The following is a 16,941-nucleotide window of genomic DNA, read 5'->3' as shown; positions in this document are numbered from 1 at the left end:
AAAAGTGTTAAGACACTGACTACTGTGTGCCCACACCAGCTAGCAGGCTCTGTGCTGGGAGCAGTACCACAGGCTGTGGTGGTCCCAGCTCCATACTGGGAGATGGAAGTAGGGGGCTCTTACTTAGGTACTCAGGGATTAGCTCATCACAGCTGTCCATGATGAAGACACGCCTCACATACAGCTTAATGTTATTCTTCTTCTTCTTGTTCTCAAAGAGGTCAAAAGGGGCACGGCGCGGGATGAAGAGCAGGGCCCTGAACTCCAGCTGCCCTTCCACAGAGAAGTGCTGCAGAGACAGGAGGGAAAACCAGCTGCCAGAGTGCTTCCCTTCTGCGCCAGGGCCCGCTGTGGGCAGGCTGAACTACCACTCATCAGCACTTGGGCTAGCAGCCCTGGCACATCCAAGCAGCCTGCATTTGTCCCTCCTCAGCCCCACTTCCTCCTACATGCCAGGGGTCTCTGCCAGGCCTGGATGGAAGAGTCATGTCTCTCTGAGGCCAAACACCCTCCCATCCTGCTTCTAGGCCGACACTGCCAACAACTCCACTTGCATGGGAGCTGCAGTGCAAACTGAGGCACCAAGTAGCCCAGGAGCCCTCAGTCCCACTAAGGCACAACCATGCAGTAGCTGGAACCATGTTATGGGCTGGAAGGGGGCCCTCTGCCTCTACCTGGAAGCCAGGGTGGCCCTGCACCCACCTTGACAGCCAGGTGGTCCTCCCAGTCGTTGGTAAGGCTCTTGTAGAACTCGCCATACTCCTCCTGGGTGATGTCGTCAGGGTTGCGTGTCCAAATAGGCTTGGTCTTGTTCAGCTCCTCCTGGTCAATATATTTCTCCTTGATTTTCTTGGTCGTCTTCTTCTTGCCTTTACTTCCTTCCTCTTCCTCCTCATCAGAGCCCACATCTTCGATTTTGGGTTTCTCATCTTTGGACACTGACTCTTCCTCTTCCTTCTCATCTTTCTCCTCCTCTGCCTCATCACCACTGATCTCTTTCTCACGCTCCTTCTCCGTCTACGGAGAAAGGGACAAGCAAGAGTCAGGTTTATCCCCAAGCAACTGTTACCAGGAATCCTTTTGCTCCAGATGAGAGAAATGGGTGCCCTCCAAAGTCCAACAAATGTAACATCTGGAAGCAGGGCTTCTCCTGAAGCCAGCCCTAAGAGTCCCCCCACAGCACATAAAACCAAAAGCTGTGTCTGAGAAGATGAGACAAGGGGCAGAAAACCATCCATTCTCCACGGCTGGTTTAGATGACCTCCAGCAGCACAGATCAAAGGCCAAAAGTGTGCCTGGGTACCCACCACCTTCACCTCCAATAAGCCCCCAGCCTCAAATCATCTCTGGCCACAGAAGCTGGGAGCACCACTGCTCAATACCAGCCTGCAACTATGGAAGGGAACAGAAATTACTCTGCCCTTTTCTGGGCCGTTGCTCCCAGCACCACCCACCCCTGCCTCCAAGCTTCCCACAGTGCTTCCCTTACATACATAGAGTGTGATGGGGTAGCCAATGAACTGGGAGTGCTTCTTCACCACCTCTTTGACACGCTGCTCCTCCAAGTACTCTGTCTGGTCCTCCTTCAAATGCAGGATCACTTTGGTGCCCCGTCCAATGGGCTCGCCTACAGTGCATGGGGAGAAACATTAGTGTTTCAGGGCATAGTGTTAAAGGACTGAGTACAAGCAGGACCAGCTTCTTGATACATAACTAACAAGTGTAATTGACAATGCAGCATGGCTCTAGGAAGCACCAAGAAAAGGGGTGCTTCTAACAGAGAACCATGTTTGAGGATTTTTTGTACAATACATACCGTGGTCAGTTCGGACAGTGAAGGAGCCCCCAGCTGACGACTCCCAAGCATACTGCTCATCATCGTTGTGTTTGGTAATGACAACCACCTTCTCAGCCACTAGATAGGCAGAATAGAAACCCACACCGAACTGCCCAATCATGGAAATGTCTGCACCAGCCTGTGAAAGTAGAGAGAGATGACAGATCAGTGAAGAAACAGGAGATGTCTACAACTGATTCACAGCAGCAAAGAACTGGGTCAAGCACGCAGAGAAAAAGGCAAGTGCCAACAGGCAGCCAGCCTTACCCTCGGCTTCTCCCTGCTGCTGGGAAGGTGGGGAAGCACAGCTGGGTACACCAACAGCTCCCACAGCCAAAAAAGCACCATGGATATGTTTATACTCCAGTGAAAGCCTCTGGCCCAGTCCCTAGGGATCTCATGCAGATAAAGACAACCCACCTGCAGTGCTTCCATGAAGGCTTTGGTCCCGGATTTGGCAATGGTGCCCAGGTTGTTGATGAGATCTGCTTTTGTCATACCAATTCCAGTGTCCACCAAGGTGAGGGTGCGCTCCCGGGGGTTGGGGACTATGTCAATCTTGAGCTCTTTACCGCTGTCCAGCTTTGAGGGGTCAGTCAGGCTCTCGTAGCGGATCTTATCCAGTGCCTAGGGGAGGGAGTGATGCTCACCACCGCCTCCCGCCCGCAGCAGACACCCGCCTCTCCCTGCGCACCCCCCGGGACACCAGCCTCTCCCCGGGCAGAGGAAGGGGAGCGGGCTCACGTCAGAGGCGTTGGAGATGAGCTCCCGCAGAAAGATCTCCTTGTTGGAGTAGAAGGTGTTGATGATGAGCGACATGAGCTGGGCGATCTCCGCCTGGAAGGCGAACGTCTCCGCATCCTCCTGATCGCGCTGCATTTGCTCGGGCATCTGCAAGGCAAGCACAGCCCGTCAGCACCGCAGAGAACCACACCGGACCGGACCGGGCCCTGCCCTGCCTCCCGCACCTCCCTCACCTCGCTAGGCGTGACCCACCGCCGAAAAAGGGGCGTTGCCCACCGGCCGCCCTTTATAGGCACGGCGGGACTCACCACACACCGCCTCCTTCCGCCTTAAAGCGGTCCCGGCTCTGGCCGGACGCTTCAGCGGCTACTAGCGTTGCCGTTTTAACGGCGGCGGCCATGGTGGAGGCGGGCCGTAGTCCTCAGCCGGCAGTGCAAGGACACGATGGCGGCGGGCAGCAGCGCTGCGCTACTTCCAGAGCCTTCCGCAGCGGTGGTGGTACCGATAGCGGCTGTTCAGTTGCTCCCTGCGGCCGCGGCTCTTGCTGTCCCACCGGCATTCCCGAGGCTGGGAGCCGCGCAGCTCTGCCGTCCCGAGCCTGGGTGTAAGCAGCTCCTGCGGGTGAGGAGCGGGGCGGGATGGAGGGAGCGACGGGCTGTGAGATCGCGTCAGGGTCTGAGAGTAAAGAGGATCCCATTGGAAAGCGGTGTTTGGGCGTGCTGTGTTCTTAGTGTTTAACGGTGAAACAAACGTCGGTTTATCCTCCCTGTGGGGGCTGTGCGCGCACCCGAGCGGCAAAGGAAGCCGGGAGTGGGATGCGGGGACCCATAGCCTTTGGCTGGGGAAGCGGTGGCTGCGGGGCGTGTGGCGTGTGTGGGGTGGCAGCCGCTGGCAGGGGGTGCAGTTCCCCCCCAGGAGCAGGAGGGGGCACTCCGGCTGCTCCCAGGCACAAGGAAAGCTCCCGGGTGTGTGCTGCGGGTCAGTGCACCCCGAACTGTGCGGGTCCAGTCCCTGCCCAGAAGTGCCGCTGGTCCCCGGTGGACCCTGGGGGCTGCACCCCCTCCCCACTGAGCCTGCCTCCTGGGGGCCACACAAGCCACTTCACCCAGTGCCGGCTATGGAAACGCCTGCTGCCTTCGCCCCTTAACCCCCCCACAGCCCTCTCCCCTGCGGCGATGGAGACACACACATACCCAAAGGGTGTTTCGGTGTTTTTATAGAAAACGGCAACTGTACAGACGCACTTCCACAGACGAGGGATGGGGAAGCCAAGGGGGAGGTCAGGCCTCCCCCTGCAGCTCAGGCGGCCACGGGGAGGGCAGCCTGGGTGGGAAGGAGTTGCTGCCTCTCCTGTTGAAGCCCGCGGTGGGACATCCTGTCACACAACCAGGAAGCAGAAACACGACAATCACACACACACAAAGTAGGGGGACAAAAGCAAGGAGAGAGGGAGAAGGTGGGGTGTGGAGACCCCCTCCTCCCTCAGCCTAGCCATGGTGCGGGCTCTGCATGTGGGTGGGACACAGATGCCTATGCCCAGGGATACTGCTGGGCAGTGGGATGTGCACCGAGCAGACAGCAGGGATGGAGGCTGGCTGGGGCTCTCCTGCCTGCTTGCAAGTCTCAGCAGCAGAAGTGGTGTGGGATGTTCCCAGCCCCCCTGCAAGGAAAGGAGAGCAAGCCCCTCGGTGCCTCAGGGACAAGGGGAAGTGAGGAATAACACTGGATACCAGCCTTCAACTCTGTCAAGAGGAGAAGGAGGAGGCTGGGAATGGCTTTTGGCCTTGAGCTGGGGAAAATATGCAGCGTAGGAGGCAGCTGGACCTCTGTGAGATCCCGGGGGTCTTACACACACACAGCATGGGGAAGGAGAAGGCACGTAGGCCCGAAGGCATCACACAGCCAAGCATGGCAGGAACCAGGCCAGTCCTGCAGGAGTGGAACCGTCCCTGGGTCTAACATCTGCGATGGCAGTGCGGTTTGGCAGGGGCAGGCATGAGGGGCTATCTCCCCATGGTGCCAAGGTGTCCAGGGTCTCGGAGGAGGATGCGGAGCCGTCTCTCGGTGTCCCTGCACCCTCCAGGTGCCTCTGCTAGATGAGAATTCGGAACAGAAAGGAGACGGCAGCTCCTAGGGCCAAGCCCAGTGACAGGAAAAAGGCCATCACAGCTCCAGCTGTCTCTGCTTCATGGGCAAGCACTTTCCTAGGGGGAAAAACAGGTTATCGGAAGTGTCCTAGGGGATGCACGTCCTGTTCCCTTTTAAGTTCAATGGAGAGCTGGGAGGAAGCCACAGAGGAGCCAAAAGCCGTGCTCCTCTGCAGCAGGGGAACAGCAAGAGCAAATCCACCCTGGGACCAAGAGCCTCCCTCCAGACTAGGGGCTTGTAAGAAATGAGTGCATCAGGCAGTCTGCCCTCAAGCTTCTGGAGCCACGGATACCCCTCCTTTTCTCCTGCCCCATGCACTGCAGCCTGCCGGGCTGAGCCCCTGCACTGGGTAAGGCTGCTCACCCTGCTGTGAGTGCTGTGCCCTCCACATCCCTGCTGAGCTCCCCAGCGTGGCAGATGCGGGAAACAGAGAGCCCAAACAGCAGCTTCCTCATCTCTAGGATATGGAGGCACAAGGCAGATGGGACACTGGGGTTGTTTGCCCTGAGGTGGTGTGGCGATTCCCCTCTGTGCCTGCATCCCATTCTCCAGAAGCCAGGGCAGAGCAGAGGCAGGCTCCAGCAGTCATGCTGGGGCTGGCATCTGGGGTGGAGCCAGCCCTTCCCCATCCACAGCTCTTACTCACTTGGGCCCAAAGCACATGCAGAGGCTGGCCAGGTAGCCGTTGGAGATGGAGAAGAAGATCATGAAGGTGATGTACCAGGCGTCGTGAGAGAATACGACAGGCAGGTAGCCACGGGGTTGCACGTTGCACAGCATGAAAAGAGGGATAAAGATGACACGGAGGGCCACCATCACTGGCAGGAGGCAGCTGTCCTTCCCGGGCTGGGAGAAAAACACAGGTCACTGAGCAGCTGAGAAGTGGATATTCTCCATCCCATGGGATGCTGGCTGGGGCTATACAGAGGCTGTCCCTACTGCGCCAGGGCTGCAGAGGAGCCACAGAGGTGAGAGCCACAGCTGCTGAGAGACTTCCTCTGCTGCCACAAGTCTCAGTATCACCACTGGCTGTGATAAGGAGCTCCTGCTAGGTCTGAAAGTCCTGTCCCAGCCGACCTGGAGAGCACTAGGGCCAAAATACTGAGCTGGGCTTGCGGGCTACTGCTAAACCCTTGCTGGAAACAACAGGCAGGCAGGAGAGCCTTGTTCATGCTCACGCAATCTCCTCCTGCAGCCTCCATGCAGGACAAGGCTGGCTGAGGTAAATCCCCTCTTGCACCTCAGGGCCTGCAAACTGGGCTTTAACCAGCTCTTCAGCCTCCTACACCATCCCCAAGCCAAGCAGGGTAAGATCCAGCAATCTGGGAAAGGGATTATGCTGGGGCTGCTTTGGACAGTGCTGGGAAAAGCACAGACTGAGTTACAGTCTTCCCAGATCCTAGCAGAGTCCTTGGACATGTGAGGCTGGGACGAAGAAGCAGGCACCATCCCGTGTTGTTCTTGCAGCTGGGACCGAGACAGCCCCTGGTACCAAACGTTCCATCTGGGGTCCCCTCAGTTTGAGGTGCCAGCCCAGAGATGACTGGGCTCACTGGTCTGGGGTCAGGAGAGACCCACAGCTGCTGGGCTGTTGTGGCCAGTGGACGCTGCATGAGCATGGGGGAAGCTGAGGTTAGGACAGCTGCTGCATCTGTGGGCAAACTAGCAAGAGCAGCAGTTGCTTCTGCTTGAGGAGGAGAAAAGGAGCAAGCGGGGCCCCAACCGGGGAAATGAGGCTCAAACCACACACAGTCAGACTTTCCACACAGCCCTGTTTTGGAAATGTCTCCTGCTGGGTCATCCCACCACAGAGGCTGTGGCCTGGACACCAGGCAATACGGCTCATGGCCAAGGCTGAGGGCAGCCAGCAGTGATGGCCAGGGGAGAAGCAGCTCCAAGCTGTGGGGAAGCCAGGCCTGGACAGACCCACAGCATGTGTGGTGCTTGAGGAGCTTCTCTAAACGAACAGCCTGAACGATATAGGGGGAAATGGTGCTTGGGGGGGTGGGTGAAGGGGCAGGAAGAGACACAGACAGGACAGGCCCCTTCCTCAGCAACCCCCATCACAGCTCCCATCGCTCAGCCCCAGCAGCTCTGAGCCAGGCAGGGGAGATGAGAGCAAGGGCAGGGGACAGCTCTGTGACCCACATGGCATGGCTCTGCCCTGCTCCCAGGACAAGGCTCTTTAAAGCAGCTGTGTCCTGTGCTGAGGCCAGAGGTTTTATTTTGGGCTGCCCTGTCTTTCACCCTCTTTCGCTGCCGCCGTCCTGTCTCGCTGTTTGCATAGCTGGAGTGAAGGTTTGTTTACAAAGAGGCTGATGTGGAGAAGGCAGCTTCATCCAAGCCATGCCAAAAGAGGGGTAGGAGGAGGACAACACTGTGGTTCTCGGCTCTGACCCATAAATCTCTGCTTCGCACTTAAATCCAAGGCAGCAGTTAGCTCTGCACCTCCTTCCTGCTCCAAGCCATGGATGGCAGCCCCAGTGAGAGCCATGGCTGAGGGGCTGAGGCTGGGGTCTGCCTGAGCACTGGTCTGTTTTTGCTCCCTGCCCCATGCTTACCCATGTGAAGAGGGCAGTGAGACTCCGTCCTGTCCAGTCGAAGACATTAAAGAGCAGGAAGCAGGAGACAGGGATGAAGTATAAATCTGCAGAAAGGGGAGAAGGTCACTGATGAGCCCAGGGTGCCCCAGGGCTTTCTGCCACTCACATGGAGACTGTCTTTTGGGTCTAGGTCATCCTGGTTTCCCACTAAGGGCTGGAATGGTTTCCCAGCCAGGCCAGGGTCCGCATCCAAACCGTTGTACACAGTGGTTCTTCTTCCTCTTAGGCATACTGTATTGGGTTTGTGCAGTGAGGTTTTGGTAACCTGGAGGCTACAGGGGTGGCTCCTGAGAGAAGCTGCCAGAAGCTTTCCCTGTGTCCAACAGAGCCAATGCCAGGCGGCTCCAAGACAGACGCACCACTGCCTGAGGCTGAGCCCATCAACAACAGTGGTAGCAGCTCTGGGACAACACAGTTGAAGCAGATTCCCCTGCAGCCCGTGTTGCAGTCCATGGGGAGGCAGGCTGTGCCCCTGCAGCCCACGGAGGTCCATGGTGGAGCAGATATCCACCTGCAGCCCCTGGAGGACCCCACACCAGAGCAGGGGGTTGCCAAAAGGAGGCTGTGACCCGGTGGGAAGCCCACACTGGAGCAGGCTCCTGGCAGGAGCTGTGGCCCTGTGGTGAGAGGAGCCCACACTGGAGCAGGTTTGCTGAAGGACTTGTGACCCCACAGGGGACCCATGGTGGAGCAGTCTGTGAAGAACTGCAACCCATGGGAAGGATTCATGTTGGAGAAACTCATGGAGGACTGCCTGCTGCGTGATAGACCCCACACTGGAGCAGGGGAAGATGTGAAGAGCCCTCCCTTGAGGAGACAAGAGCAGCAGAAACATGTGATGAACTGACTACAACCCCCATTCCTCATCCCCCTGCACTGCTGGTGGGGAGGAGGTAAATAAATCCTAAATTAAGCCTGGGAAGAAGAGAAAGGTAGGGGAAAGTTGTTTTATGGCTTAGTTTTTATTTCTCATTACCCTACTCTGATTTGATTGGTAATAAATTAAACTAATTTCCCCAAATTAAACTAATTTCCCCAAGGCGAGTCTGTTTTGTCCGTAATGGTAGTTGGTGAATGATCTCTCAACCAACAAGCCTTTCGTTACATTTTCTCTCCCCTGTCCAGCTTAGGAGGGGGCTTTGGTGGCCACCTGGCATCCAGGCAGGGTCAAACCACCACACATACCTACTACTTCAAGCCCCAATTTCTTTTTTCCCCATTTACCTTGTTCCCAGTTTCCTCCTACCCCACCCCATCCCTGGCCACACTTACCCCATTTGTTTCCCTCTCCGAGGACAGTGGACACCTTAGCTGTGACGGATGGAAAGACGCCAATGGTGACAGTGAAGACGAAGCAGACAGACACAGCCATGACCCAGAGCTAGGCAGATGAAAGAAAGAGGCTGGTACCAAACACAAGGCAAGAGACCAGTGCAGGGATGGTCTCCTCTCCCCATGCTCTCCTACAGCTGTGCCCATCCCCTGATACAAGGGGCAGGGCAGGGGTTGCTGGCAACTCACAGACCTTCTTAAAAATAGCAATGACCGAGGGCTTCTCATCAGGGTTGTGGGGAGGGATGATCTTTGAGTTATTCTGCTCCATCCCATTGGGCTCATCTGCAGGGAGAGACACAAGTAGGGCATAGCAGACCCCAGAAAGCTGAGATCTAATTTAGTCCTTCTGTCTCATTCTTCCTCTCAGCTCTCCCTCCTTTTCCTTCCTCTTCCTTCTCTCAGCCCCTCACCTTTTTTAATCAGGTCTCTCTTGGTCTCCAGCTCTGCATTGTACACACTGTACTCAGTCTTGTCCTTCATGGAGTAGTATCGGAAGAAATCCTGCAGAGAGACAGCCACAGAGAACTCATTCATGTCTGAGGAAAGAAGGCTGCCAGGGGCTGTGTGGTAACAGCAGATATGGGCAATATGGGCAAAGAGTTTCCTCCACTTGTGTCTGATACTGACGCTTTCCTGCTTACCCAGGGGCTCATTTCCACAGTACCAGTATCCTAGAGAGGTCCCTCAGGACAGGGGAGAGCTTGCCCTGACCCAAGAGGTGGAGGCTGGGGTGCTGGTGGGCTATGGTCCTCCTGCTGCGGTGTGCAAAGGTCCCGTGTCCCCACAGCCTTCCCCACCAGGGTGACAAAGTCTCACCATGCGAGGCAGAAGGATGTAGGAGAAGATTGCCAGCACGATCGCCACACAGGCCGTGGTGAAGTAACCGATGAAGCTCTCAGGCTGCTGGGCACCAACTGGGAGCACAGGAAGGGAGGAGATGGGGGGGGGGGAGAACACACAAAGATGATGAGGGCTGATAGGAAAAGGCTCTGCTGCCATCTCCCACCCAACCGCACAGCATGATCCCAGCGGATGCTGTCAACAGCAGTGCTCTGGAAAGGCCCTGTCACCCACAGAGCTGGGATTACTCACTGGCAATACTGAAGATCATCGCCAAAGCAGCAAAGGTGCCTGCCAAGCCCTGCCCGCTCATGATGGGAGCTGTGTAGCTGGCAGGCAGGAGCCCTGCCAGCCCAAAGAGGCTGCTCTGGAGGATGGCACCAAAGGCTGCAAAGAGAAAAGATGCGCCCAAATGAGAAACCAAAAGCAAGGATGAACTGCACCTCTGCAGGGAGCCAAGGCCTTGCCCTGCAAGGCAAGGCAGGTCCCCGTCCTCCTTGGCTCTCCTGCAGTGAGTTTCATGCTTTTCTCCCTAGCCATGGGGCTGTGCCCCTTTGCTTTCCCCCACTGCCTTACTCACAGTTAATGAAGACAATGCTGATCATGGTAAAGACGAAGAAAGGCAGAGGCTCCATGGGAACCTTCACCATGATCGCGGTGACTAAAAACACCAGCCCAATGGCCACCAGGCTGCCTGAGATGCGGATCTGCTGGGGAATCCTGCAAGAGAGGGTCTCAATGAGGAAACCCCACACCCCAAAAGCCTGTGAGGCTGGGGCCAAGCTGTCCCATGGGAATCCCAGCCAAACCCCAGCACAGGAGACTGGTGCTTTGCCTTTGACTTGACTGAACAGGCTGCAGCTTGGCTCAGTGCTGAGGCAGGATGGGCCGGGGCAGGATGGGCTAGGGCTGGACTGCCCGATGGGGGCTGGCAATGGCAAGGGTGGGGCAAGGCTCACCGCTGGTGGATGAAGGAGTTGAGGCAGGTGAAGATGAGGAGGGGCACCATGGCGCAGAGAGTCATGAAGTTGTCAAACATGGACTGCAGGTAGGATTGGGACGAGGCAGCCTCACCGGTCTGGTTCAAAACGTGGCGGTTCTCTTCTGGGTCTGCAAGGCGGCTGATGAAATACTGCGAGGGAAGGAGCCTGGTGGGGCCAAGGTGCTGCGAGGTCTCCCCCTAGCATGTTCAGGCAACTTTTGTCCCCCCTCCAGCCCCATGCCCAGCCCTCCTGCTGCCTCAGCACCACTCGTCCCACCCAGGTCACCCATGCTTCTGTCTCCTGTACGGAGCTCAGTAAAGTGGGGGCTCTTCTGTGCTTTGCTGCCACACCTATACCATGGTCATGATGTGACAGGGGACGATTAGTGTCACGGGCAGCAGCAGGAGGGAAGCCCTCACCTCCCTAGCGGTCATGAAGAAATTCCATGGCAGCAGCGTTCCCAGGCCAAGGATGAAGAAGATCAGCCAGACAGCCTTGTATCTGCAGAGGGGACAGAGTGGTTTGGAGCGGGATGGTGGGCAGGGCAGGCAACAGGCGTCGCTTCTGACTATCCCTAGCAGCAGGAGGAACCAGCAGAGGGAGGGAAGAGGGAATGTATTGCCCTGCCCCACAGCCCCTGCTAGTCTGGGATGCTGGAGGAGATGTGGCACTGCACAGGGGCCACAGGAGATGCTCTCCAGGAGGCTATGAAGGCAGGGGGCGGCTGGCACACGGCACCCAGACACAGCGGCTGTCAGCAGAGCTGGGAGGGAGTCACACTCCTGTTCACAGCCCATTTGTAATGGAAAAGCTGAGCACCTCAGGGAAGGGACAGCTTCGTAGCCCAGTGAGCATGCAGGAGAGGGGGTCCCGCAGACACTGGCTCCCCCTGTCCTCTCCCTCATCTCCTGGTATCCTGGACGTGCCCCCACACCTACACCAGAGCCTGGCATTACCTGTCTTGGGGCCCGTCTCTTGCTGTCATCTTGTGTGGCAAAAGTCAGCACAGGTCCCGGCAGGTCTCGTGGCCACTCTCCGTCTGGAAAGCAAACAGAGGATTTTACAGGGAGTGAGGAACACGGGCCAGGCAGAGGCAGTGCTGGGTTCAACCCCCTGGCCATGCCACCAGGTAAGTGCTCCACAGGGAGCCACACAGAGCCAGCAAATGGCAACAGCACAGCACAACAGTTTCGGAAACCTGTGGCTCAAGAGTCCTTCAGCTGGGGCACGCCAAGCCTTCTCTCCAAGAGGGACACTGCTTTCCCGAGGTGCCCCGGCTGCCCGGCCCTGGCTGCCCAGCTGCTCTGCAGCAGGCTCTTAAGGGATTTGCGAGCCTGCAGCTCTCTGCCCCCAATCCTGGGGCTGTGAGCAAAGCATATGCGCAGCAGGCTGTGTCCACCCCCTGCCCTCCCCACCTCCCTCCAACGCCCGGGGCACGGCGGCACAAAAGACACATTTAATTGAGCAGCCTCTGCGGCCAGAACTAAGCAAACGCCCGTTTCCAATTCCCACTTCCCTGGGGCACTCACAGCCCTTTCCTGGGTCACCTTGGAAAGCCAAGGGCAGCCCTGGCACTGCTGTTCCCCCTCCCCAAGCACCCACCGCTCCTTTTCCCCCATCACCACCTGCCCAGCGCCTGCCACTACCCTTGTAGCCCCAGGAGCCCCAAGAAGAGACCTTCCCTCCCCGGTCCCCCCCTCCTCTTCCTGGGGCAGAGTGGGATTAGCCGCTTGGAGAAGCCACAGGCCTGCCTTGTCCTTTTCCAGTCCAGGCAGCACAGCATGGGGTGTTTCAGCACCTCTCCCAGGCCTTCATCTGCAGTGGGGCTTTCGGTGCTGAGGCCCTGGCCCCCCCCGGACATGCCCCTCAGCCGGCTGCACCGCTGCTGCCGGCTCCAGCATCCCTGCCTGCACCCTGCCAGGTATGGGAGGAGGCAGGCGGGAAGCAGCATGCTGGGATCTGTAGTCCCTGCCAACCCCAGTACGCGTTAAAGGCAGCGGAGCCCGTCCCTTGTCGCAGGCGCTCGCATGGTTCTGGGCACAGCTCGCCTCCTCCCTCTGTGTTCCTGCAGGGTGGGGAGCCTGCAGCTACGATGGAGCCAAAACACAGCTGGCAGGATGCAGAGAAGGATTTGGGAAGCCTGCTGACTGCTTGGAAAAGCCAGAGCTGGATGACAGGTATGTTTGCCTGGAACCCAGAGCCCCACCAACTCCTCATGCGCTACCCTGTTGATGCCAAAGCCATCTGCAGCACAACTCCCCTGCCTTCCCATGCAGACAGCTCCTGCCTTGCCCTTGAGCCACCCGGGGTTCCAGAGAAAACATCCCAGAATCTCCTCCCAGCAGCCTGCCAGCGCCCCTGTGGGCAGGCGGTGCGCTGAGCCCTGACCCTGGATTAGCAGGGGGATCTGCAAACACAACTGACACCCCGTCGCACACAGAAACCCCACCGGCGCCACGGCTTGACCCTGAGCAAACAGAGCTCACCCTAAAGCAGGAGGGAGAACCCCAACTCCCCCTGAGGGTTCCCAAGCCCTCAACACACTGCCCCTTGCCCAGCCAAGCCCCCAGCTCCCCTCCCAGCCCCCAGTGGGTCACATCAGTGTCCCAAGAAACAGGGGCAGGGACTGACCCCGCAGACATACCTGGGGAGGACAGAGCCTGGGGAGGAGGACAGGACACACAGAGTATTTGAAGGTGATGTGTGTCCCCCCTTCCGCACCCCTTGCTCTTGGGGTGAGTGTCAGGCTCAGGTCCCGGCTCAAGTCACGGGGACTAGGGCCATGTGGGTCTGGTGGCATCCGCGCAGGAGGAGGAGAGGTGTCGGGTACCAGAGCTGGCACAGGGCCGGGTCCTGCTGCCTGGCCAAGGGAGGAAGGGAAGAAAGCCATGGAGCCAGGGACATTGCAGAGGAGGCAGAGAGCATGGCTGGGGGTGCTGGGCAGGGCGCTCCGCCATGCCGCTTCCCGGCCACCTCCTGCTTCGGTCTGGAGAGTGCCCGCATCCTTGCGTCAGGAGCCCGACCTCCCCGCGGGCACTGCCGGCCGCAGCCTCCGACCTGCTCTGTTTGTTTTCTGTCTCACTTCGCTAAGTGCTTCCTAATTTTTTCCACTAAGAGCTGGTGCCTTTGTGCCAAGGGGCGCCTGGGTCAGCACTCATTACAGCAGGAAACGCGTCCAGCCACCACTCGTACAAACAACCCTACAGCAAACACGAATCAACGCAAGCAGCAGGTGGTAAACCCTGATCCCAACCTGCAAAGAGCAGCCCTACCGTAACGGACATGGGGACATAAGGGACCAGGGGATGGAGGCCACCCTCCAGCCACCAGGCTGGCACAGCACAGCTCTAACCACCTCCCAGAGGAGTCCCCTGATGTTTAACCTGGTCACCAGCTTGGTGGCTGCACAGCCTGGGGGACAAGGAAAAGGAGAAGTGATGCTGGGCCTTGACGTGAGGCCATCCATTTTATTATTTATTTGTTCCTGGGCGTAGAACAGTCTGTCTTATCCCCTCGGAATTGATGTGTAAGCAGAAGGAGCAAGATAACAAGGAATGGGGCTTAAGAAACACCAGGCTAGTGCCTCTGAGCAGGTACAAACAAGAGATGGCACAATTTTAATTGCCTATTCACACCGCACAAAGGCCTTGACAGATGCTAAGTGACACCTGTGTATTGGGCCATACTCAATCCCATTGCCAGCCAAGCCCTGGGAGCCCATGGCAGCTAGTGCCAGCCATCACCAAAACCGCCCAACCTCTGCAGAACTCGCACTGTGGGACAGCCACGCCTGCCCACAGCCATTTGTCACCAGGCTTTCGAGATGTCCCTGCCTCCCCCTTCCCACGTGCTGCCTGTTCTCTGGGTTGTGCTGCTTTCACCAACGGTGAGCATAGCACATGCTTGGCTTTCCACTCCAGAGCAATCGCATGGTGCTGGGTAGGCATGCTATACCCAGAACCACCAGCTCTTTGAAGAAAAGGCCTTTACGCCACACCAAGCATAGCACTGTCCTCGCAGTCCCTAGACATGGGGCTGCCAGCAGCTCTGATAGCGAGCACCCCATGTCCTCCTGCCACCACTTGCAGGGGATTGCTTTGCGGGGATAAGGTCATTGCTTCCTCTGAGCGCGGCCAAGATGGAGCTGGGCCAGGTGCCTCACCAGGCTTCACCCCATCCCCTACATCCGCTCACCCCTGGGTGACACCAGGATGGGGGCTCATCCAGGTTTACTGTGGGCAGGGAACAAGCTAGCATGAAGCACTGGTGGCCATGAGTCAGCTGGAGGAGGTGAAACATTCTGAGACCACCCGTTTCATGAGGTTTCATGTGCATGCCTAAACTCTGACCATACCACTCTCAGGTCCTCCTACCTTGTGCTGGGGTCCAGGGAACCAGCCTGCTGGGCAGCGTCCTGCCTGCCTCCACCTACAGCCACCAGCTGTGAGCACACGTGCTGGTATTGCACAAGACGTATGAGTGTGCACAATTGTGCACCATTACTGCAGCGTTGGGACAAATGCAAGTCCTCCCAAAATGCGAGTCCTCCCTGGGTCAAATCAGAGGCCAGTCTGGCTCAAAAGCTTTTCTCCATCAAAGGACAAGAATGGCACAGGCATAGACTAACTCCCTGATGGCTCCCCCAGCCTCTGAGCTCGGAGGGATGCATTGTTGATGTTTTCTGTAGCCCACAGTGGGTTTCACTTCCATGAAATCCCTGCTTACCCCTCTAATTCTGGAGCCTCTGAGCGAGAGCATCTCTTCCCATGCACAGAGCCTCAGCTGGGGCTCCCTTACACTCACCATCAAAGGGTGGATGAACATTGGAGTGGCTTCTCCATGCCAGTCAAGGCTTTACAGGCCTGGATTGTATCCACCCTACAGCACGTTTTCCAAACACAGAAATTCTAACTCACTTAGTCATCCAGGCAGAGCTCCACGCCTTCGGTCCTCCTTGCTGCTTTCCTCCCAACGTTCCCCTCGACCCTTCCAGGGACACAGGCTGGGGGCACGCAGGTACTGTGAGGGGGTGAGATGCCGCTCTGAAGAGCAGCACACAGCTTTCCTGCCTTGTTTCTCAAGAAGATGATTCTATGATGTGTTTTTATGCACACAAAGCTACCTGAAACAGCCGCAGGCCTTGTTGCGACTGGCCGGCTTACTGTGTAATCTTGTTTGTGGATTTGGGGCTTTTTGTTTCCCCCGCTTCCTCTATTGGTTGATATTATCTAAACTGAATTTCATCTGCATATCACCCAGTGTTGTAATGGTCTTCTGTACTCTTCCTAGCTGGCACTTGTCCTCCTGAACCTGAGTAATCCAATCACCTCAGCAAGCCCTGTCATCTCATTGCTCAGTCCCTTTTCCAGGTCACTCACGAATGCACTGAAAAACCATGGGACCCAACACAGCAATTTCTTTCCACTGCTGCAACTGACCACTGACTCCTACACCCTCCTTCCTGTTTTTGTACCAATTATGGAGCCATATGGGGACCTTCCCTCTTGACCAGCCAGTTCCCTTAAAAACTGGGCTGAAAGCCCTGATGGAATGTTTTTTGGGAAGCAGTGTGGGCACCCCGAGCCAAGTCCCTACTAAGCACTGCCCCAGCTAGAGGGCCCCTCAGCAGGAGCCTCCCTGGCTGCCCATGGACCCTGTCCCTGCGCAGACACCCAGGACACGCAGCAGATTCACCACTCAGCTTTTCCATGAAGTTCCTTCAAGCCTTTCTTAGAAACAAACGTCACATCTTTCCCCCTCCCAGTCCCCGGGGGCTGGGGCAGTTGTGAATGAATGACCAGAGGCTGCACGTGATAGCCAGCTGGTTCACCCTCCCTTTCCTTCTGGTGAACACCGCCTTGCCCTAGCAACTTGTTGCTGTTCAGGCTTTGCTTTCTAACCTTTCCTCTGCAGATGCTCTTTGAGGAGCCCCCCAAAAGAAACTCTTTTGGGGAAGAAACTCTCCTGGAGCAAACAGAGGCAAAAGCTTCATCTGGCTTTTCTGCTACATCCTCTCTTCCTCTGATACCCCGTCCCTTCAATGGACTGCAGCAGGCTTCCTACTGCTAGTGTGCCTTGTGAACAGTTTCCATCAGACAGCTGATAGCACTTCCTATTATTCTTGTTCTTCTCCTTTCTGAGCCCTGCCTCTTTGCAACAGGCTGCACCATCCGCTCCCCCAGCGCTGCTTGTGCCTCCATCCCGAGGAAGGAGTTTACCAGGGGAGCAGGATGGGAACATTTCTGCCTCCTCCCTTGCCCTGCTGCCTGCAGACAAACCTCTCCGCGTTGCCAGGGCCTGGCAGGCAGCATAAAACCTCCTGCAAGGCAGCCCATGAAGACCCTAATGAGGTGAGGGTCCTTGGGCAATGTTTCTGACCTGCTTCTCCTTGCTCCCTCTGCTCCCCCAAGGGCAAGAGAAGAGGCAGCGCTAGACCCACTCTGCCTTCAGC

At 57.2% G+C, this 16,941-nt stretch overlaps 1 protein-coding gene across 6 annotated transcripts in view; it reads right to left on the bottom strand.

Moving 5' to 3' along the window:
- The window catches only part of HSP90AB1 (heat shock protein 90 alpha family class B member 1), a 29,913-nt gene that overhangs the window by 3,087 nt on the left and 9,885 nt on the right, over positions 1-16,941 (bottom strand). For 3 of the 6 annotated variants that reach the window (XR_003993460.1, XM_030499425.1, XM_030499427.1), the window contains exons 1-14: positions 10,088-10,228; positions 9,760-9,894; positions 9,484-9,581; positions 9,078-9,168; positions 8,858-8,949; positions 8,605-8,713; positions 7,291-7,376; positions 5,376-5,575; positions 2,582-2,728; positions 2,258-2,464; positions 1,817-1,976; positions 1,494-1,627; positions 703-1,017; positions 124-289 (exon numbers count right to left, since the gene is read on the bottom strand). Coding sequence is in view for 5 of the 6 variants with exons in the window: in XM_030499425.1 (XP_030355285.1) it covers positions 124-289; positions 703-1,017; positions 1,494-1,627; positions 1,817-1,976; positions 2,258-2,464; positions 2,582-2,728; positions 5,376-5,575; positions 7,291-7,294 (1,333 nt within the window). In the remaining variant the exon portion in view is untranslated. Of the gene's footprint in view, positions 1-123; positions 290-702; positions 1,018-1,493; positions 1,628-1,816; positions 1,977-2,257; positions 2,465-2,581; positions 2,729-2,814; positions 2,871-3,779; positions 4,786-5,375; positions 5,576-7,290; positions 7,377-8,604; positions 8,714-8,857; positions 8,950-9,077; positions 9,169-9,483; positions 9,582-9,759; positions 9,895-10,087; positions 10,229-10,466; positions 10,640-10,909; positions 10,992-11,446; positions 11,530-16,941 lie in introns of those variants that run through there. The other 3 variants (XM_030499428.1, XM_030499429.1, XM_030499426.1) reach the window with 3 other exon arrangements.

Source organism: Strigops habroptila, chromosome 10, assembly GCF_004027225.2.
Source record: "Strigops habroptila isolate Jane chromosome 10, bStrHab1.2.pri, whole genome shotgun sequence".
Classification (NCBI taxonomy): Eukaryota; Metazoa; Chordata; class Aves; order Psittaciformes; family Psittacidae; genus Strigops; species Strigops habroptila.
The sequence above is the reverse complement of the archived record's forward strand: the minus strand, read 5'-3'. Positions and strand labels throughout refer to the sequence as shown.